The 24145-nt window shown below is 37.5% G+C and overlaps 1 protein-coding gene across 5 annotated transcripts; it reads right to left on the minus strand.

Moving 5' to 3' along the window:
- Positions 1-16850: 16850 nt before the first annotated feature.
- LOC149936866 (uncharacterized) lies at positions 16851-23874 on the minus strand. 5 transcript variants are annotated; one of them, XM_090181303.1, is made up of 6 exons: positions 23783-23868; positions 23576-23643; positions 22307-22375; positions 21245-21286; positions 21126-21165; positions 16851-20466 (listed from the first exon to the last, which is right to left on the minus strand). In XM_090181303.1, the coding sequence occupies exon 6, from the start codon at positions 17945-17947 to the stop codon at positions 16898-16900; it is 1050 nt and encodes a 349-aa protein (XP_090037429.1). In that variant the 5' UTR covers positions 17948-20466; positions 21126-21165; positions 21245-21286; positions 22307-22375; positions 23576-23643; positions 23783-23868; the 3' UTR covers positions 16851-16897. The 5 variants fall into 5 exon arrangements, with proteins under 5 accessions (XP_090037429.1, XP_090037430.1, XP_090037431.1 ...); XM_090181304.1 differs by lacking the exon at positions 21126-21165; XM_090181305.1 differs by lacking the exons at positions 21126-21165; positions 21245-21286.
- Between the last annotated feature and the right edge of the window lie 271 nt (positions 23875-24145).

Below are 24145 nucleotides of genomic sequence, written 5' to 3' on the forward strand. Positions count from 1 at the left end.
TTGTTGGATAGGAAATAAAAGAATCGTGCTACGTGTCTCTTCTCGAGGGGGTCCAGGAACTAAAAGAACGCACAAAATGAACTCAAATAAGAAAATTGTAATTATCATTTTTAACCCTAATTCAGATTCCTACCTAAATTTAATATACTAAGTATAATAGGCCTTAAAGTTCAAATACTGTCTTATACAATAAACATTAATGAAAAATACTTACTTTGTATGTACAATGAACGCTCCAAAAGGCTGAAAATGTAACATGGAACAAGACAGAATTTCTACTCAAACCTTTCCGAATGTAGCGTCAAATAAAACAAAGATCTCGCTAAGTCAAAGTTCAGTTATCTTATTAAAGGTGAGCGCGCACAGAAAAATGAGCGAGTCACGTGAGAATTGGTACGTCACCGGAAATAGGGGAAGTGTCATCACTTGAGCCCTTTTATCAATATATTTAATTAAGGATTATTTCAAAGTTTAGATGGCGCCATGGTACTAAATACAGTAATCCCAAACTAAAATATGGTAATAGTATGCAATAAAGAACGCAAAACGTATTTAAAGGCTTTATTATTTTCGATCGCGTTGGTTCTTTTTCCTCTGATCTCCTAGTTTCTGCCTCTGTCTTTAGTATTTATACATATTTTCCTATCCATAAATCATTTCCTAACTGGTGGACTTTGTTAAGACTAAACTTTTACTTATAATAATACGCTGAAATACATTTTCCAATACGTAAAAAATTAAAGCTAGACCTAAAAACCCGTAAAGTGTAAATAGCTAAGACTAAATTTCTAAGCCTAACCCATGAAAGTACATTTTCCATAAATTATATTCAAGAAAAAACTGAGGACGGCTATAATATGAACATATACCTAAAAAAAGACGGGAATTAAACAAACACAACCTTAAGTTTACTATTTACTGTAGTTCCTGTTGGAATTTCAGATCATGACCTTGTTATTTGTGTACGCAAAGGCCCTAAAGTTTTAAAGTATTCGAAATTCATTCAATCACGATGCTTTCGTGATTTTGTTCCCGATAAATTTATTGCTAGCCTTTCTACGTTACTATCTCAACTAAAGCGAGAAATATCAATTGATGCCGGTTGGACAGGTATTAAAGATTCTATTTTAACTGCCCTAAGTGTCAACGCACCTATATTCTCACGCCGCTGTTCAACTACTGTTCCTAAATGGTTTACTCCACATATTAAACATTTAGCGTACCTTCGTGATCACCACCGTGCTCGCAGATCTCGACCTAATGCTGAATTTCATGAAATTGAATATAAAAAGCTTCGCAATGCAGTTAATAATGAGATTAAATTGGCAAAAAGATCGTTCTTAAGAAATGAAATTTTCGATTGTAAAGGGAACTCTCGTTTACTGTGGAAATCCTTAAAGAAACATTTATCTGTACCGCGCGTATCCATTTCTCAGCTTGATTTTTCCGGCTTAATAATTACTCACCCCCACGACATCGCAAATGCCCTTAATTCTCACTTTACTAATAACTCACCGGTTGATCCGGCAATGATTCCCTATGGTCCGGACGTTGAAAATGCATTCCATTTTACTGAAATCCCCTCTCAGGATACTTTTTTGGAATTGAAGTTGTTATCGACCAATAAGGCAACTGGTCCTGATGGAATACCAGCGAAGATACTAGAGGGTGCAGCGATACTTTTAGTTGATCCTCTAACGGAACTCATAAACCTTAGTTTCAAAACTGGATATTTTCCGACTGATTGGAAAGATGCTAAAATCTGTCCTTTATATAAAGGTAAAGGATGCAAGTCAGACCCTAACAATTATCGTCAACTTGCTGTTCTTCAATCCGTCTCTAAAATACCCGAACGACTTGCTCATAAGCAAGTCTTATCTTTTCTTCTTGATTCTGAACTACTGTACCGCCTGCAGTCTGGATTTCGACCAAAGCATTCCACCATTACCTGTATTGTTAATCTAGTTGAACAAATAATAGATGCTCTCTCACGGGGAAAATTTGTTGGAGTGGTATTCCTGGATATCGCCAAAGCCTTTGACTCGGTTGATCATACCACTCTCCTTTCTACCCTCCGTGGACTTTCATTTTCTACGGATGCATTAAACTGGATACACTCTTATCTTTTAAATCGAACTCAATCTGTGGTAGTTGATGGTGCTTGGTCGTCTTTGGGTACTATTAATATCGGTGTTCCTCAAGGCAGTGTCCTCGGCCCACTTCTCTTCTCGGCCCATATCAACGACATCCCAGATTACCTTACTAATAGCTTGGCTCACCTATTTGCTGACGACACGGCAACACTCACCATAGCTGATGACCCTTTATCACTAATAACATCTATGGACAATGATGTTTGTAACATTATTGCCGGGTACGATGAAATTAAACTTTCTCTTCAACCTAAGAAATCGACTTTTATGTTATTTGGCTCTAAACTCAAGCTTCGACCATTTGAAAATATACACTCACTTCCGCGATCTAAAGTCGACCGTGTTGCTCAAATGAAATACCTTGGCATTCAATTGGATGAGGGTCTTTCATGGTCTAATCATGTGGATTATCTTTCAACCAAAGATAATCGGAGGCTATGGTGCATTCGTTCCTTGAAGCCCTTCTTGGATGTACCCCTTTTGAACTTGATTTTTAAAACGATGGTCAAGCCGTTATTTGACTACGGCGATATATTATATCATTCAGCCACTGTCGCTAATGTAAATCGCCTTCAACTGTTACAAAACCGTGCGGCTAAAACTATCCTGGGTTTATCAAGACGCTCCTCTGCCACGGCGGCTCGTCATTCAGTTAACTGGCTAACCCTCAACAAGAGTATCTACTTCACATGTACATTTTTATGTTTAAAATACAAAATAATCTAGTTCCTGAATATCTTCGTGACCATTTTCAACCAATATCTAACCGTCATCAATACAATACAAAAGTATCCAAATATGGCTACCAAGTTCCTCTCATGGCCCCTACGCTTCGAAATTCTAGTGTGCGATGCCGCGGTATTAAACTGTGGAATGATCTTTCTCGTGTGATTATTGACACCTCTGCTACTTTAAATCAGTTTCGTACTTCTATACTAAATTTACTCCACGACACTCCAATAGTTTAATTATTTTTTGTTCTTGTTTATTTAAAATTATCTCTTTATATATTTTAAAATGTATTGTTGTTCATGTGGACCCAACTGGAAAGCAGTTAAAAAACTGAGTTGGATATCCTAATAAAGCTATTTATTATTATTATTATTATTATTTTTATATTCACACGTCCTCAATTATGCAAATTTTATATTAACATTTCTACTATACATATTTCATAAATTATATTTACATAAATAATTATTTTTTATATAAAATCGTACAATTCTATCAGAACTTAAACCGGAAAATACTCACACAATTAAATTTCGTACTAACAATTTCACCATCTTTTAAATTATTAAATACTGCCAAGTGTTCGTCGCATATTTTTGTACTTCTCATGGTGTTAAAGAAAAAGTGGTTCGCACCAGAGCAAACGTTTTTCAATTGAAAAAGCATTTCACTCCTCGAAACTGTCACTTGCTGACAATGTGTAAAATTGGGCTTACGGGATTTCAAGTAATTTAACATCCACGAATTTCCTTCATTTCCATCTTTTCCTATTACAAATATTCTTTTTCGGTCTGAGAGAATTAAATGATCCAATAAACTTTTCTGCCATGGTCTAAGTTCTATATATTTGTTTATTCGTTTAGTGGTTTTCATTTGTTCCACCCAAGCACTTGTCAAATTTCCAAAGAGATGCGATGCGATGGTAGTCCAGATCGAGCAACGGCTTCTGCGCGGACTCATTGTTTATCAATTTCCGCTTCTACTTTGCCTAAGTTTACTTTGTGAGGGTTTAGACTGCAACGTCTAATATGTCGACTCAGTTGTGATTTAAACGATTTATTGCACGTTGTACACGATGTACGTTTACATTTATGGGTTCTTAATCTATAGCTACGTATTCGTTTCTCGCAACTTGGACACTGAATATATTTGTTTCGACCCATTTGGAATATATTCATAGGAGACAAACACGTACTTTTTACTCGAACCGAGTCTATTCATAAACTGTTCTCGATTTTTGGGGGATCTCCGTATATAAAGTTTAAAATGTGCGTTCTGAGGGTAGAAATAATATCAGCCCTATTTTGATTTTCTTCCAAGTTAAGTGTTTCAGATAACGTTTACTTATTCCGCACCTTCCATCCATTTTTTCACATTAACTTGATGTAACCTTGTATCTTCCTACAATTCAGTTTTATGATATGTACAATTCCCTTATTCATTACATCATTCCAAATTTAGTCTAATTCATTCACGGGCGTTGATCTTCTGAAATGGATATTCCAATAAAACCTTTTTCTTATATCATCGCTTCTGATTAATCTGAATGTTGTCAATATAAAAAACATCATATGCTATATTTAAATACCAAGGATAAACATTGCTTAGGTTAAGGATAGATTGAAATGGAATATTTAAGTAAATAAGCATAAATTTCTGAGGGCCTTTTCCTCCAAAATATCTAAAAGGGCAAGTACATTCTCAATAAATATACAAGTTCTTTGGAATAAGAGACGTTTTTATCAAAGATAAGCCAAGTTTATACCTTATTGTCATTAGTTCCATAACAAGAACCACGTTGTAACGTGATAATGGCTACCCCTATCGAGAATTTTCGGCACTAAGGAATTCTACGTTTCTATGTATTATACGGGTTTTGACAGATTGATATTTTAAATATCCGTGAAACGTAAACTTATCAGAATAAGAAATGGCATACAATGAGATAAGATAACTAGATAACGATCATTCGTTACTGGAGAAACCCCAATGTTACCAAAGAACAGCTCGCAGCCGCTGGATTCTACTATATTCAACAAGACGACGCAGTCAGATGCTACAATTGCCATGGCGTATTAGAAGTATGGAAATCAGGAGACGTACCAGAATTGGAACATGCTAGATTCTTTCCCAACTGTCCGGCTAGGGATAATTCACCATCTGAAAAAGTATCTCTCGCAAGAATGGGACATTCCACCTACGCCAAAAGCAACTACTGTCATCGATAAAAGCTTCTCACCTGTACCTGAAGAAGACGACGTTTGTGACTGTCCCTCGTATGTCAGACGATACTGCTGTTAGACACTACAAATAAGTAAGTTAGAACTTTAAATTTGGGGATGGGTGGAAAAAAAATAAGGCTCTTCGTTTTTCCAACTGCTTTTCTTATGTACCAAAAATGGACCAAAATAGACCAAATGTACCCTATACATGACCAAAGTCACCATTTTCGGCCCTATGTACCCCATTTCGGACCAAAGACCCCAAACTGGCCCTTTTAGCTTTAATGTAATGTTAAACTCCCATAGAGATTCCCCTAAAAAGAAACAATTTGCGGTCCAATTTTGGGTACATGAAGTATTTCGGTGAGGTAAAACTAATTCTGGCAAACTGCTGCGATTTATAGCGAATGGGTATATTGATAAAATACGATTTAAATGCGTTATTTATATTGTCGGTCTAATATTAGAACCTGTTTTACGCTATCATGTAATTAAAAGTAAAATAAAATTGGAAATGTATTTTTCTTGTTTTTAATTGCTTAGAGATTAGAAATTAATGGGTTCGGTAGCGATAGTGGAAATTATGGTTAACGAGGGAGGGGTTAATAGTAGAGAGGGGTAAATTCCATCCTCCAGAAATCTGCGCGATTAAAACAAATTCTGGAGAATGGGGATTGGGGAAAGCAACTGGTGAACGAGAGAGATAAGGCAAAGTATCTAGTGAATGGAGATGGGGGAAAGCAGCTGGTAGGGTTCGGCAAACCGTTAAAATTAACGTAAAAATGACCGGTTAACTATGATTAGCCCAAAAAAAAATAGTTAATTTTCTTCGGTTAATTTTTCTTTTGATATAGAAAAGATAACGTTTTGGAGATTATTCTTTGAAATATATTTAAAAAAAACAATTATAAATGGTACCGCGCCGATTTTTTTAACTTTATCAATATGTGTTAGTACGTTTACGTTTGTTAACAAGGAATTTACTTAAGCATTTATAACAAAACATTTCCTATTGATTTGTTTTTCAATATTGGTACAATTATTTTACCCTGCCGTTAAAAAATATTATGTTGTTGTTGTTAAATGAGTTTTTGATTAATTGTAAGAAATAGGCGATCGGTTAACGGTTTGATAAGAATAGACCGTCGTATAATTTGCACAAAATTGTTATTTTATAACTAAACGTGAACCGTTAACCGATAGAACGGTAATTAATATTTAGGTCGCACGATAATAAATAATTTCAATTCAATTCAATTTTATTTTAGTTTTTAATATATTAAGCGTCATCATAGCCGAGATTGTTTCTGCATGTAGGTTTTCTCTGGTTGGTGTAATTAAATTTTTCTGATGGAACCGATGTTGCAGGTATAGCGAGGTAATCTCGATACATTTTGGCAACTGAAGGATAACTCTTTTCATTTTCCCATAGTCAAGATTTCAAATATACAATGTAACATCGCTTGTTTGGAATTGGATACCATTATCTAATCTTAGGAAGTTAAGACACTAGGAAACTAAGAAACGGAAAATCGCACGGCTTCGACGGAAAATCGCCACCAATTTACCCCATTATTCAGAGGGGGAGGTATAGGACTATAGGGAGCTAGGAGTGTGACGTGACCCGACGTCACCCATGCTATTTCAGATATATATAAAACATTTCCACCCACAATGGCGCAAGCAACGAAGTAATTTTTTATTATATTTGTCCGCCGTTGGCATGTTACTTAGTTTTCGATGTCTTGCTCAATACAGATTAGATTTTGTTTGTCATTTTTATACTAATCTACCACCATTGTAGGAGTACGTTAGTTTTGGACGGTTGTAGGTCATCTTTTAAATATTTCAAAATCTTCGATCCACGGACTATCCGAGCCCGCCGCTTAGGGTAAAAGGCATATATTCCCTCAGTGTCTTGACTGTCGTCAACGACTAAAGGCTGGGCGGTCGAAGCTTGAGCGGTCGAAGCTTGAGCGGTCGAAGCTTGAGCGGTCGAAGCTTGAGCGGTCGAAGCTTGAGCGGTCGAAGCTTGAGCGGTCGAAGCTTGAGCGGTCGAAGCTTGAGCGGTCGAAGCTTGAGCGGTCGAAGCTTGAGCGGTCGAAGCTTGAGCGGTCGAAGCTTGAGCGGTCGAAGCTTGAGCGGTCGAAGCTTGAGCGGTTGAAGCTTGAGCGGTCGAAGCTTGATTGGACCTTCCTTCATAGCATGTATTGAACACGTTCAAAATCATTGCCTTGAAAGATTTGACAGTAGTTTTTTCATAATTATTTTGTAGAAAGTCAATCTTCAAGGTAGGGTCCAAGGCTGTAATTGTTCAATAAATATGTTATTGTCCCTTCTTAAAAACGGCCCGTGTTCAAAAATAGTTCCCAAAAAATGAAATACGACCTATAATTGCTACAAATCGGTATATATCCGAAAAAGACGGCCTCGTTAAATACAGTATTATCGTCTTAAAGGGAATATAACACGCAAAGTTTTCTTCGTCGAAGACTTCTTTTTCGTTAACTTTTTCAAATATCCCTGCGCCAACTTTACCGTCACCGCCAGCCATGACTTTAAACTCGTATTCTCCAGTTTTCGTTCCACGACTATCTATTTGTTATCTCTCAATTCTACGCTCTCCGTCAACTGCTGTAAATATTGTAAATACTGCGACCTCCACGAGTATCGCCCACCACAACGATCCTCCCACTTATCGCTCACTTGACCCTCTGACCAAGCCTTTTGGCCCCACCCGACTTGGCGCCTTCCCTAATCACTTCACCTCCCAACCGATTACAATCTCTATACCCAATATGGATGATCTAACCGTTCTACTCACCACCGCCGACACGCTCACACTCTACAAACGCTTCGAAATGGCTCTCATTATAGCCACTACTAACTCTAGCATTGTGGCTATTACGGAAACTGGACTCAAACCCAAGATCCTAGACAGTGAAATAAACTTTCCTCATTTTAACATTTTCCGTCGTAATCATCATAGTACAGCGAGGAGCGATGGCGTAGTCCTCTTCCTATCCTCCACAATCACCGCGCAACCTGTTGACGTTATCTCACTGGCCTCGATGTCCTAACTGTGCGTTGTGCCTTCCCCGCTCTGAATGCGCTTTTCGCGTTATATATCGCTCTCCCTCTTACAACAACCATAGCGCCATTCTTACAGTTATTGCCTCAATTGTTGGACACTGCGCCTCCTTGAACCTTGAACCCGTCCTCCTGGGTGATTTTAATTGCCGGAATATATCTTGGGCATCTGATCTCCTGCTCCCTTCTGCAGATGAACCCACCCGGAACTTCCTGGACGCTGTCCTTAACCACCACCTTGTTCAATCAGTACACGACTTCACTAGGGTTGGTCGTGTCTTCCAAAGCCATAGCGTCCTTGATTTGGTCTTCACCGCTGATGCCCACATGGCCAACATACGCCTCTCGGTAAAAGCGATCACAATGTTATAACATTCCGCATGGCATGCCCTTCCTCTTCACACCCCACCCGCCTCTGTCGAGACTTTTTTAAGAGCGATTACGACAGCTTCACTTGTTACCTTTCGTGCATAATTTGGGCTGATGAACTGGATCTCAGTAGAATCCTGATGGGACGCTTTCACTGGCGTTCTGCACTTTGGCATCGATCACTTCATTCCCATTCGACGGCATCGAGTCTCTCGCCATTCTCACCTCAACGTCCGATTTACCAAATACCGACAGTTTAAGACCTCAGCGTGACGGAGCTTCACGAAGGCCATCCGCCCAAGTCGAAGATGCGCACGAAAAGTATAAGCAGGCCCATAACGCCGCATCAACGCCTCTAGAAAACGCAAACGAAAATTGGAGCACCACCTCCCAAACCAAATAGCGTCCAGCCCTAAAGTATTCTTTAGCCACAATAACAGTCTCCGTAGGACCAAATTTAATATCAAGGAAATGAAACTTCCCAATGGCAGTGTCTCATCTGATCCCGACAAAATGGCTGATGCCCTCAATGCTCATTTCAGTGCCGTCTCATTGCATTGCACCCAATCTGTTTATCCCCCTTCGTTAATCTTTGCTGGCAGAAACAGCCTTACTGGTTTCAGCTGTACAACTCAGGATGTTTTAGGTAGCTTTGAGCCCTCAACTTCAATCAAGCAGTGGGACCCAATGGTCTCCACCCTTACCTCCTTAAATGTCTGTAACCTGATTTACAGCACCGAATCTGTACCCAAGGCTTCTCATTGGCCAAATCAGATCGGATCAAAGCTTTTTAGACTTAAAATAAGACGTGGAACACATTTATTATTGGAACCATTCTTCTAATCCTAGTGGTTCTCGAGATACATTTTGAATGACCTTGGAAACCTGGTTTAAGGTCATTGAAATTTTCATTGACATTTGTCCCCCTGCATGCTCTACGTAACCTGAAAATTTCAAATTCTGAACTAAAATATATTTTAAGTAATTAGCTCTGTATCGTTTTTGAGTTAACACCCTGTATATTACTGGTTTTTGTGTATCACTTCTGAAAACGGTTGAGTCTAAACGATTTGCAAATAATTAACACTTTCAGGCTTTAAGTTTATTTAATATGAACACCAATTAAACCCCAAATCACCTTCAATACATGGTGTTACGGATAAGAGTACCGAAACTGTCTATATGCATTCTATGGGTATCTATGAGTAAAAGATGTCCAATAAACAGGGGTCCTAAAGTGCTTCGTTTCAGAGATATGGGCTCCCAAAAAACTACCCCAAAAAACCGGACACAGCCTTTAATCTGGCAAACAATATTCTTCCTTGAACCAAATTGTTTTCATTAAATTATCAATTGTTTTTTATCCGTGAGGCGAGAAACTTCAATAACAAGTGGCAAAAGTTCATTAATGTCCTTTTAGAAGTAAAATGAGTTTGAAGACAAATACAAGCCATTTTAAATTATTGATACGATTTTAATTATTTAATCTAAAGATGCAAATGTCATAAAAATTCTAAAGGAATGGTTTTAAAATTGTCTAATATTATAGCTAATATGGCACATTGGTCCAGGAACGCTTATTGCACGGACCTGCTCAAGAAAAATGGGTTAGAAGCTCAAAGATTCAACCAGCAGTAGATTCCCAAAAGACTGGTGTCAGATCGAATAAAAGAAATACAAGAAATTTCTATCTTTATATTTAATAATTAAAATCGTATAAATAAATTAAAATGGCTTCTATTTGTCTTCAAACTCATTTTACTTCTAAAAGGGCATTAATGAACATTTGCCACTTGTTATTTAAGTTTCTCGCCTCACGGATAAAAAAAATTGATAGTTTAATAAAACAATTTGGTTCAAGGAAGAATATTGTTTGCCAGATTTAAGGCTGTTTCCGGTTTTTTGGGGTAGTTTTTTGGGAGCCCATATCTCTGAAACGAAGCACTTTAGGACCCCTGTTTATTGGACATTTTTACTCATAGAGACCCATAGAATGCATTTAGAAAGTTTCGGTACTCTTAACCATAACACCCTGTATATAAGAGAGGTAAAACTTGGGAAAATATACAAATCCGTGCCCCTCAGGCCGCATGGGCCCCGGGAATTTGAATGGGGTTCCCCTTTGCCTCGTCAGACTCAGACCTCGAGTTTTGAGGCGGTAAAGGGCCGATAGTAGAAAGATAGGCTCGCCGTGACAACGAATTTGAAGAAAAAGTGTATATGGAATATCGGTCTTATATCTTTGCTTCAATTATTTAATTAAATAATGGAATTCACAATAATTGCAAATAGCCATTCTTTCTTCAATTTTAAAATGCCCCACACAAAACTACGGATTTTTCTGTTAACTCGTCCTGGACCTGGACGTTCTGCCATGATATTAGTTTTTAGATCAAGAAATGTTAACGCTAGCGCGTAGCGGAACAATTGACCAATCTCTACTAACTGACTTATGGAATCGATAAAGTCGGTTAACGTTCATTAGTTAAAAATTTTTGTAATTATTCGATGTACAAACCATTAACGTTGTAAAAAAAATTTCTTAAAGTCTAAATTTGTATATTACAAACCAACTAAAAAAAACCGATAACCGATTATTAGCTTACTTATACATCTCTGCATTTTAACGATTGTAAAAATACTCGGTTGGTTTTTTACTTTAAAAGTTAAGTGGTAGTTTATATCTGATAACATTTTGCTTAGTATAAAATATTAAATTATTATGAAAAAAACAATTTATCATTTTTATTTAATCTTCAAGGATAAAGTTCAAATTATTAACACAGTTTATCTACCCTGTTGTCAAAAGTAGCCGTTAACTGATAACTTAGCCAAAAAAGTTAATAGTTCATAAATTAACGACACTACATTCTGGTGTTGAGTAAATTAATTTGGAAAAATTAAATACACTTTATACGGTAAATAACTTTTACCCGTTTGCCGAACCCTAGCAGCTGGTGAACGAGAGAGATAATCTGGTGATTAGAAATTCTGGTGATTAAGAAGGGAGGAAAGCAATGGGGGAAAGGAACGGGTGAACGAGAAGGATCCAGTGAACGGCGGGAACTAGGGGGAAAGCAACAGCTTTGTGTCCTTCCGGTGAATGAGAATTGGGAGTCCCGTTCACACCGCCAATTTTTCGATACGGTCTCATCTGGGAGTCGACGATTCCGTCACAATAGTACCACCGTTGGATGATTCAGTGATGGAAATCCCAGCGGGTCCAAAAATCTTCATCGAATTTTGATTCGTCGGTGTCTATTGTTTGGGAAGGGACATCTAAGGAGAGGGCAGATAGCGAATGGTCTCGGTCAGAGGTCAAATGCCTGATTTGTCTGTCCATCTATAAGGACATAATTAAGAATAATAAATTTGTGGTTTCGACCGAATGCGGCCACATATTTTGTGATTGATGTTTGAAAGTCTCCTTGGAAAGGTGAAGAATGTGTCCTAAATGTGGCCGGCCCAGGGTCAAACACCATCGGTTATTTTTAAATTGATTTTAAATTTTAATATAAACTGCTTTCTCGCTCTCTCATTTTTTGTACGAGTGGGTACCAGGGTATTTAGGGTTTTTATAGAATAATAAATGTATTTGATTAAAGATTTTCCTCTATTAATATTAACATTATTACTTACGTGCATTATCTTCCAACACTTTGAGGAAATTTCCTATTACAATCTTGTTTCCCAAGATTGCCAAATGAATCAATATGAGGTTAAAGACTGCCACTAGCCTTTTTGACCGATGAGCCAAAGTCTAATAAAAACCGCTAAGCTTTAAACAAAAAAAACGACCCTAAGTTCCTGTGTAACGCTAATTTTTACCTCTCCGAGGGGACAAAGTCCCCTAGGAGGGGTTATACAACGACCGTGTCTGTCTGTGGGTGGGTCTGTGGGTGGGTCTGTGGGTGTGTCTGTCTGTCAGGACTGCGAACGCGTTCGCATTTTCGGTGCAAAGTGTAATCACTGCGTACGCAGTTTCTCAAAGGGTTGGCAAAACCACCGTGTGACGGTGAGCGTTAACGGATGCATTTGCGGTTTGGTTTGGATGGTGTTTTTTCGCTCACCGTCGTGACGGTTTGGTGTATTACGGTTTTTGTAATGTTTATGCGTAGGTTGTGAGTGTTGAATTTGTTGTGTTTGTGTTCTGATGGATGTGCATGTTGAGTCTGTTGTGTTTATATGGGCGTTTTCTCTCCAACTTCTTCTTAATGACTTTGGGACGGACCGAGTGCTGAGTGTAATGCTACCTCTCAACGTCCAATGGCAGGGTTTCCACCAGTTGTACACGGTATTCGTCTTAGTATCAATTTGCGATCGCATCGGGCGGGATTTGAACCCGAGACCTCCTGATATGATTGACAGGCGGACGTTCTACCACAGAACCACCGACACTTGTTACGCCTTATTGAAAATTAGACCTTCAGCTTTATCGGAAGCGTATTTAATAGAGTACGAAATTTTGGTTTAATTGAAATAGAATTGAAATTGAAATTATTGCATCGAAGAAATTCTAATTTAGCGTTTCTCTATTGATTAAAAACAAATGCGCCACCCAAGTTTCGAACCCAGACCATTCGGCTTGGCAGTCGAGCGCTCTACCACAGAACCACCGATAGCTGCTTAGATTCACTGAAATTAAGACATACATCGTAAGCATAATAGGTAATAAAGTCTTTTTTTATTAATGAATTTATGAAGGCCTAATCTGGTATTTTTTAAAGGTTAAATCTTGTTTTAGCGCAGTCAGCCGAGATTAGAGGGTTAAAGGGTAGACCCTGTGGGTGGTCCACTTTCTTAACGACCTATATATAGTTCTGTTAATTCAAAGGAGATAATTTAACGTTAATTGCTTTAAAAGCTGGCGGTTAGTCAAGTGGCTCTCTGTGCTTTGTTGATGGTAAGGTTTTTGCTTCTTGTAAATACATTTGGTGTGGATATTTGGATATCTACGATTTCTAACGAAGTCAATGATTTCTTGGGTGTGCGAGTCATTATATGATATTGGAAATTGGACGGCATTGGTCTTTTTCATGTGGTATGCGTCACAACGTCAACAGGAAGTGAACGAGTCGTCCACTACCAGATATCTACGGTATCTTCATCAAGGGCGAGTGTTGAAATAAAATGAGCGTTAAAGATGCGGCAAGTATTTCGTAAGCGAGTAATTCCAAAAAGCCTCTGTAGATATTTCTTTCATTAAAATTTGCTTCGTATTATATTTAACTGATAAACTTGTTCTGTAAAAGGGTTTAATTCAATTGTGCATTGTTATAGTACGTCTAACTTACTGTTGTAACTACTTAACTTATGATATTCTGAATAAATTAAAATTGGTCGTTTCGTCTCAATTATTTTAATTATAATTAAAATTTTATACCGGGCGGGATAGAAATGGGTTAATATTTTTAACAAATAACTCTAAATTGCGGAGATATATCTTTAAGGGTTATCTCGAGAAATTAATACCACTAGGGACAATTCTACCGAGGAGAGGTATATTTTGGCTTGCCAACTTGTTATGACGTACACACCTTCTAGCGTCTACAAAAACGAGGATCTCGGATCTTCAGTTTACTTAGAAACTAGGGGTAAGATTTTAAATGAACGAATCGAATACCGTGCCAATGGCCATTTCAATCTATAGGAAAATCATCGACAGCCGAACGATTCCAAGAACTATATTGTTCTATTAATTCCCCAATCATCCCAACTCGTATCAAAGTGGCAACACCCTTCCAGAGGTGGGCAAAAATTGTTAGTTTTCTTTTATGTAAACATCTCGAAACGAGCGAGCACTTCAAATAAGGTCAGTTGATCTTATCCAGCGTAAATGAGAAATTGAGCCAGCTCCGGCTGAGAACCGAATAGTTCGCTCGGTCGGTGGTTAGCGAAATTGGTTGATCGCCACGCTAGCCTGCTAAATATGAAGCGATGCGTCCTCTGGCGGAGGGATTGTTCGTTCACTAGAAAGCGCTGACTGTGAGCTGAGCGAGATTACGCCGAGAGAGGCAATAGTTTGTTCACATAGGAATTTCTCATCCTGCTAAGCGAGGGGATATTCCGTTTCTCCGGAATATCCTCCCAGCGCTGAGAAAAATTTTTTAATAATGTTTTCAAGTTGATTTGCTTTTTCCATGCGCTTTTTTAATAAAACAAATCGACTGATAAACATAATTATATAAATATTTATCAACGCGCTGTGAGTGAATTCCGCGAAACAGACTATCCCGTCGCTCAATATGAGCAAACTACAGCCTTTCACTCCGCGATCTCGATCAGCTCGCAGTCAGCGCTTTCTAGTGAACGAAATATCCTGCCGCCAGAGGACGCAGCGCTTAAAATTGAGCAGGCTAGCACTTCGATCAGCCGATTTCGATCACCACGCCGTGAACAATCACTGACTGAGCGAACTAATCGGCGATCAGCCTGAACCTGTTCAGTTGAAGAGAAAGAAAATAAAATCATCGGGCGTGCGCTCTCGCTCAATTGATCAACCGAGAGAGAAAATTCTGAGCATTCATTTTTGGAAGTTGCTCACAATATTTGCCCACCTATGCACCCTTCGCATATCAAAATAAACAAGTCTATAAACCGTTATCTACAAATTCCCAAATATAAAACTAAACGCTAAGGCAAAGCCATATTAATTTTTCGGATAGTACTTATAACAAGTGTTGTCGGTACCGTGTTAGCAAAGAGAAAGACTAACGCTAAGGATTCCGAACAAGAGACAACTTGTATTTGCACATAGCACGAACTACGTTAATTATTAGCGCACTAAATTTATTTCGTTGGAGGAATAGTTCGGTTTTAATTCCGGAAACTTTGTTGATATCTCACTCTCGGTCCCCGTCCGAAAACGAACTTTTTGCACTGACAAATTGTGAGTTGGTTTTGATATCGCCCGTTCCTCGGGGTCACGTGTAGGGAAACTCGGTGAGCTACCGCAATCTTGATAGTATCGGACAATTAGTTTAAATTTACGATGAACACGATAAAAATTTGGAACGGAAATGGTTTTATGACTTTCATGGCTTAGTTTTCAAGGCTTGACAACTTGGCTCGGTGACTATCCCTTATTATTCCCTAACCCACCAAAATATAATACCCCAAAAATATTCCCACGAAACTGTTTCAAAACAAGGTCACAAATTCCATAATACAATAAACGAAATATATTTCTAAAATAGCAATTTGAATTTTTTTACGATTTGAGCATCAGCACGGTACTTTTAAAATAAGAACACAAAGAGTTAAAATACATAAAAGAAGAGGAACTCCAAACTGGATCTCAGCTAGAGGGGAAACAACTTAGGGTAACCCGCTTCCCAACCTCGGAAATCTAATGATCCAATTAACCTTTTGTGGAAATCTGAGCTCTTGGAAGAAAGTCGGAGTAAAACGAAAATTGAACTTATGAATATTATAAGAAAAAAAGTTAAATACCAAAATTTAAAAATCGGTTCCCTATTTAATTTTAACCTGACACCCGAAGAAGTCCTAGTTTCGGACTTACTTGCTATCGGACAGCGGGTGAAAAACCCGACACATTCGACTTTGGACTATCCTACTCTATTGTATACAAGTCTCCAGGACCTGACAAAATACATCCCAGACTACTAAGAGCAGTTGCAGCCATACTTGTTGGCCCTCTTCTGAAGTTCTGACTCTCTATAGCCCATCCTTTTCTCAGTCAATTTTTCCAATCATTTTAGAAACGGCCAATGTAATACTCTAGAAATCTAACGCTAAGCGAGTAGATAAATTATAGGACCGATAAGCTTTACTTGCCTCCCAGGAAGAACCTAGGAAGTCTTTGTCACGAGTGTAACTGTTACTTCGCCAATGCACAACATGGCTTTGTTTAGCCCAGATCCTGTTTTACTAATGTACTATAGTTACGTATTTTGAAATAGTTGCTATACGTACTATCAAGAGATGGCGGTAGAGTCTCCATAAAATTGTGTAATTTTTTAAGTTAATGCTCTTTGCTGTGAAGAATAAATTGATTTTTACCGGCACATCAAAGAAGAATCAATTAACCGGCAAAATTTCGATTATTCATAAAAACTTTGGTTAACTGTTTATTTACGAACATTTTATATGAATAAACAACGACTTAACATGCAAAAATAATCGGTTTTTTTCTGATATTTTTTGGATAATTGTCGGTTATGAATAAAAATAAATAATTGAATAATTTCTTATTCCAATGCCGATCTCTACATCAAACATCAAAGCAGCCAGAAATGAAAAATAAAGAGCACTTAAAGTGCATATAAAACGATTTATTAACTTTCATACAATTTGAATTATATTTGGCCGTTATTCGCGCTTCAATAATTCGGAAATGATGTCAGCCAGAACGTGCCTTTTCGTATGCCTTGGCTTGTCTTTGTACAGCTCCAAATCCGCCAAAATCGCAGCCGAAATTTCATCTTTTGTCGTAGGTCGTTTCTTTTCAACCTCCATTTTCTTCGCCGAAGAAGACAGCTGGCTTATTTCCAGGTACCATTTCGTTATAGCAAGCTGCGAGGGAGTTTTCCCGACTGCGTCCATGGTACTTACATCAGCCCCATGCATCAATAATTGGATGACCATCTGCTTGGAGCTAATATCACTAGTAGCGGCCTCGTGTAGAGCAGTTCGATCTCTGTTATCTTTAGCCTTGGTATTGGCTCCCTTTCGCAACAATATCGAAGCTGAATCAGTTTTAGCATTTCTCGCAGCAACATGCAAAGGCGTTTGTCCTTCTTTATTTACAGCTTCAATATTCGCTTCGTGCTCCGTAAAAAAGTGTATTATTTTAGTTTCTCCACGCGCCGCGGCTAAATGTAATGGCGTTGATCCATCTTCGTTCACCGATTCAATTTCGGCTCTTTTATCCAAAAGTATGGAGGCCGTTTCCGTACCGCATCCCGCTGTTAATGGTACAAGGTGTAATGGCGTTCGCTGCTTATTATCTCTAGCCCGAATATCGGCTCCGTGCTGGAGGAGGATGGCAATTATCTTTTCCGAGGACTTGCGAAGTTTCGTCGCTTCGTGCAAGGCTGTTCTACCGTCTTTATCGGTAGCTCCCGTTTTCGCTCCGAGTGACAAAAGTGTTTCGACACCTTCGTATGTTCCCTTGATTGTCGCAACGTGCACGCCAGTTTTTCCTTTGCTATCGCGACTTTCGATGTCAGCGCCATTAGCCACTAGTATTTTGACTATGTTACGGTCGTTGCTCGAGTTATCTCTTGAATTGAAATACTGGGCGATGCAATGGATAGGCGTTTTATTCTCTCCATCACGTTGATTGACGTCAAGTCCACGGTCCAATAAAAGACTAACCATATCAATAATTCCATTTTCTATGGCGTGATACAACGCCATTGAGTACTTTCTTTCACATCCGAAATCTAAGAGACAACCGGCCAAATCTATTCTGTCTCGTTTACACGCGTACTCCAGCGCTGTTTTCTCCTCGAATTCGAGTTTTATGTTAGCCTTTCTTTTAAGAAGGATTTTTAAGCATTTCCAATTGCCAGCTCGTACGGCCCGAGGGACTAACCACTCTTAGAAAATCTGTACACCGGATTACGCTTAGATTACCACTGCCAAAGGCAGGGACTTCAAAGATAACGCGTTATCCCATTAGTACAGTCAAAGGTACGGCTCTGTACACCGATTACGCGTAGTGATCAGCCCCTCGGTACGGCCCTAAAGAGTGAAGGACTGAAATCTGGATCGTCTGGTTGGTTTGGTTTTGCTCCTCTGTCTAATAGAAATATCATTGCATCGTCTTAATTATTTTCTATGGCGCTCGCTAAAGCTGAATGATAATTCCAACTGGATGTGCCATTCCAACTGTTAAGGAGCCAAAATCTGGTTTCATCGTCGCCAGCTTCTCGAAGTAATGTTCCATTGCCGGAACACCAAATGAATTTTTCGAACAGATTCTTTTACAGCAGCAACGATTTTGATGTATCTAGCATACCAGGAAATTCCACCACTGATTCCATGAAATAGAGCAATGAATCGTGGCCTACCAAAGATTTGTTATTTTCCCAGTGTATAACGTTTGTCATAATGATTTCTCGAACAACTTTGGGACAGGATGGAAGAAATGAAAAAAATGTTTCGTTGTTTGTATAGGATTCTGTTAAGCTCTCCCAGTTACGCGTTAGTGGCGCGGCCTCCGTTAACAGTGGGAAAAATTGCATGGGAAAACCACCGTCGTCGGATATCAAACATTTCAAAAGGAAGCTATACGTTTTGTATTTAGTATTATAAGGGATCTCGTAGGATGTTATCAAAGGTGCTTTGTTTTATGTGTTGAAACGGTTTCTTGAAACTGTGGAAAGTGGATCGCGAATCACTTGGCCAAGCTCTCAAAATTGATCCTTGAATGACACAAAGCTTTTGATCTTCAATTTTTTTGAGTCTTCAAGCCACTGTCGAAGAAGTTGCGTACGACATCCAAGGATCTAGCCACGGACCCCAAAATAGTTTTCAGCAAAATGTCGCCTACTTCCCAAAATTCGTCTCCTTCTAAGTGTTCGATCCTTTCGATGAAGAATTCTGCGATGTAAAATTCAGCGAACGTTCGATGTATGAAATGTAGGTTTTCACCCGTTCCTCTCGTAATGCCTACTCTTTCCCCCTTCTTCAACAAAGAGCCCTTCGCTTCTTTGCTGAGACGGTGAAACTTAAGTCTCTTAACTACATTTTCGTTGAGTAAAAGTAGGAAGGCAGATTCCCAATGATACTCCTCAACTAGTACCTTCATCAGGACACTATTTTCCTTGCCACTTGTAGTCACCGCTGTCTCGTACTTGATCTCTTTCTCTTGAAATTTCAAGGAGGTAAATTGCTGGTACAATTCTTATAAAGAAATTGTTTTCAATTCCTTCGAAGAGTTTATCTTATTTTTGTAAATTTCAGCCAATAGACGACATTGAAGAGGAATTCCCATAAATTTACGATCTTCGTCTTGAATTGAAGATGATAATATATATATCAAATGCTTAGCCCTAGACTCCAATATTTTCTCGTCGTGACAATCCGAAGTGCGTAGCCAATGGTCAACGATAAATTTAAGTTGGTCTCGCTCATTGAACGGTCGCATTCGATAGGAAGATACCTCGAGCTCTCTCTAAAAAACTTCTGCCGTATGTGGTCTCGTAGTTACAATCACGTTGTCAACTCGACTGTTATTCAAACCTTTTAGTATCTTTACAACGATTTCTTTGTATTTTGGGCTTATTTCGTCGAACCCGTCAAACATCAATATTACACCTCCGCTTTTCTCCAATCACCATTTCAACAGATTTATCTCGAAATATTTTCCCTGACTTGATGAACTGTATATTTCATAGACGAACAAATATACAGGTTTATATTATGCTTTTCAAATAGAAACTTTTTAAAGACTCTGGCGTAATTCCTTAATTTGACGTACAAGACCCAAAGATTGGGGTACATCTTTTTGACTTCAAGCGCCAAGTTCCTAAGGATTGTAGTCTTGCCTGTTCCCGGATTGTCGGAGATGACGAGAGCTTCTGCTAAGGCCAAGCCTTTTAATAAGTCTTCAGTTTTAACTGAGTCATATTTCTTAAACTTTTGGTGATTAATGTTAGTTTTCAAGAATTCCCGAGGAATGAAAACGTGTTCATCGTCATCCATGGCCATCAGTCCTTCTCCTACTTTGATATTGACGTCGTGTTCGAGCTTGTATAAAGTGCATGGTTCAATCAAGTTGCCGATACTTTGAAAATATAAATCAGTTGGGTTTCCCAGAACGGTGTCCAGATTGATCTTGCTTCCGTTATCTCCTTGTAGGACGATAAGTTCCTTCGCGAGTAACTCGTTTTGTCTTTGCGGGGACAAACCGGTCCAGGGTGTACCAGCCTCTGTAAAATAAAATAAACATGGAACTATTCAAAGTAAAATAAATTAAGCTTAAACTAAGAGCTATGTTATAACTTGTGTTTAGTATCCAACAATTGTAAAGCGCCTTTAAGACCAAATCGTGATATAATTTGTCACTTTTATTAGAAAAGCGTTTGCTAATACATATAAGTTTTACTGTTAAGAATTGAATTTATAATGTAAATTTAATAAGATCTCTTAAATTCTACGAATTACATTTTCTACATTTATTTAATAATTATTTTATTAATTATATGAAGTAATTTTGGAGACCCGGATTGAAATTATTATGGCTGGTACATTTGATGACTAATAGTATTTTAAAAACTATTCTATTATTAGAAAATTGTACTACGGAAGAGTACAAACGTAGTCCGTTTAACCGGGAAATATTTCGTAAAGATAATGCTCATTAATTAAGTGCATGAATTTCAAAAAGCACCTCAAGATTTTTGGAAAAATAATAGGTTAAAGTTTTTCGATTTCATGGGCCAGTAACTTAGCTGATAAATAAAGTATTTAATACATTGTCAAAATAGTAATCTTTCTTTTTATATTTAATTCAATAGTTCACTTTAAATAATATAACTTGTTTGAATAAAATTAACATTAATGTCAATTGTTGGAAAGATTGGCTTACTTTAATGTTTATTCGAATTTCCTTTGCTTAAACAACAAAGCTACAGTAGATAATTAACAGAAAACCTGCGTTAATTCATTTGGACTTTTAAAATGAAGAAGAGTCGCGTCATAGCTTACTGTAGTGTGCTGGTGAATTGTATTTCCTTGGCCTCCTATAATCTAGAAAAAACTAGAGTATTACAATCCCTTTGCATAACGAGACGTTGATTTTAGAAATTTATACAATGGCAAGTCATCAACGGTCAAAATATTACAAGTTAATGGACATGGGTTAAGGTAAATAAGTAGATAAGTCCATAATGAAATGGGATAATAAAGCTAAACCCTAAACAAATTTGAAGAAATTTAAAAACCTACTAATAGCTCGTACCGATAGGTCTTCGAGCAAACAAAAACGCGAAACTCGGACCAAATAGATCTTCGAGTGAATAATTAAATTAAACTAAATAAAATAAAATAGCCAGAAAATCCAACGGTAGACCGGTTTCGTCCTATTTGGGACTCGTCAGTACCGTGCGGGGAATCTGGCTTGCGACTATAACGCCGAATAGAGAAACTAAGCCTAAATATAAAAAATTTCAAAACGAGTTGCATAGCAACGGAAAGCCGAATAGGGGGAGAGTGGTGGAGATTAGTATAAACGTAATGTTAAGTTAAAAGGAACCACCTAAATTTCTTCAAATTTGTTTAGGGTTTAGCTTTATTATCCCTTTTCATTATGGACTTATCTACTTATTCGCCAATTTTATCATCCTTTACAATGCAGTCCATAGGTGGTTCCTTTTAACTTAACATGGGTTAAGGTAGACCGTTTTCAATGTGAAATAGCACGGTACATCTACACATAGGCCTTCGAAGTGAAGAAGAAACTAACCATCTTTTAGTTAATAGTTCTTTTTATAAAATAACCTTGGCCATCTTGTTGAAATGTTGCCTCCACGCTTCAGCTGTGGATCCGTTTTCTCTCCCACTAAAGAGCTTATGAACTCTTTCTTAGGCATCGGCTGAACTATACCAGGGCAACATTTCAACAAGTTGGCCAAGCGTAAAGACATTTTATAAAATCAACTATTTCTTCTTCGCCTCGTAGACATAGGTGCCGAAGTATCGCGTTATTTCAAATCAAAAACGGTCTACCTTAACCCTTGTCCATTTATTTGGAAATGTATCCTTACTTACAGCATTATAAAATGAAGGTGACCCACCACTAACGTTAAAAATATCTGATCCAGCTGATACCGAAAAAACCTGAAAATATTATATTGCAATGAGACTTGCAGAAGTAAAATGAATTAAAATAAAAAATATTTATTTTGAAATTTCATGGTTACCCTTATTTATCTCAAACCATGGCTAGTTTTTGTACTTCGGTAACGCTAGAAAAACATTTTACCTTCGATCTCTCTCGCTAAAATGTTTTTATGTAGTGTTTCCCTAAAACAGTCCAAGTCAGGTATAACAACACACTGCGGTTGTTATTCATTTTCAATTAAACCGTTTAAGAATAATTAGACAAGAAACGTAGACTAAGTAGCCCATTAGCGATACCATTGTATTACGACTAATAATGTTACTGAATTTAGTGATAATCTTGCTTTGCCTTTAACCAAAAAGGAATAATATGGATTCTCAAAACACTAATTTGGAATAATTTCTACCTTGATTCTTCATATTCTTATTTATCGGCCATTCAGAAATTCCATAACGCTAACAATCGACACCCCTACTCCTCTTAAAAAAAGGAAACAATTGGAATTAGATATAACTCCTTAACCCAACAAAAATTTCAAATACAATTACACCGTTAATCTAAAATTATTTGTCCTTCAAATACTTATATATAAATACTTATATGCTGTTTAGATATTTATTATAAATTATATATAATTTTCATTCACGTCCCAATTTCCCCGTGATAAATTTCTTTTTAAGGCAGTTAACACGTGATGTCGTAAAATCTTTGTTCTTAAAATAATCCTAAATCTACATGATTTTTCGTGGTTGCTTAAATTTCGCTTATAAATGAAGGTTTTTATATAACAGATCTAACGTGTAAGATGCAATAACAAAATGTCTTAGGGGGAAAACACTATTAGGTTATTTTTTACGTCATATATGGTTCCAAAATCCATAGCTGATGCTTTAGGATAACTGAACGCAACATAGATTTATTTAATTTTTTTAATACAGAATTATATTACATTTAACTGATATATTTTCATAGGTCGTTCTTCTATTGAATGATCCATTATGTGACATTATAGTGTATTGAATTACTTTTGAGGTTTTGTAAATAGAGGCTGTTTTCTTATACTTTTCGACTTTTGAAACACAAATTGGTTAAAAATCGAATCTACCTAAAACTGTTTTAAAGCTAAGATAATGTTTTTATGTGAGGGTCAGACTTTCCCCTAGTGCCTTTTGGTTCGTGAGATTTAAAGTCGTTACCTTTAAGATTTGGTTTCTTTGAATCAATTTTCTTTACGTTGATATTAATTAGCTTTAAGATGTCATAACTAAAATTTTGAATTTATAATCGGCATAAGTATTTAAGCACTGAACGAGAGAATACTCTTCGTGAACATTAATTTAAGAGTGTAAATAAAAAGAAACTTTCTACTTGAACTTAAACTAAAGAAGACAAAAATCTCTTACACTGTCTTTGCTTTCCCCGGAACTAGGCGATTTGGATTCAGTGTTCTCCATTGATTTGTATGGTCCGCGGTAATATTGTTTTTTTTTACATTTATGTTTGTGCACGAGTAATGTTTTCCATTTCAATCTCACCTCTGTCTGGCTTTGAAGGTGTTTAGTTTAAAATCCAAATGTAACTTGATCGTTCATTACCCGGATTTCTCAGAACTTGTCAGTACTAAACACCTTACAGATCATCGAACTGTCTTCTACAAATCTCCCGAAACAATCAAACATACCAATTCTGCAATGGTTCGAGTAAATGAATTATTTGTACGTGTATTACCGTATCTAATCTTTTACAAGAAAATCCAACGTGACACA

This window comes from Leiobunum rupestre, chromosome 7 (assembly GCF_980474605.1).
Source record: "Leiobunum rupestre chromosome 7, qqLeiRupe1.1.hap1, whole genome shotgun sequence".
Taxonomy (NCBI): Eukaryota; Metazoa; Arthropoda; class Arachnida; order Opiliones; family Sclerosomatidae; genus Leiobunum; species Leiobunum rupestre.

Excerpts from the sequence above, each read along its gene's own strand:
- LOC149936866 (XM_090181306.1), bottom strand. The coding sequence starts at position 17,947 with ATGGCGTTGTATCACGCCATAGAAAATGGAATTATTGATATGGTTAGT.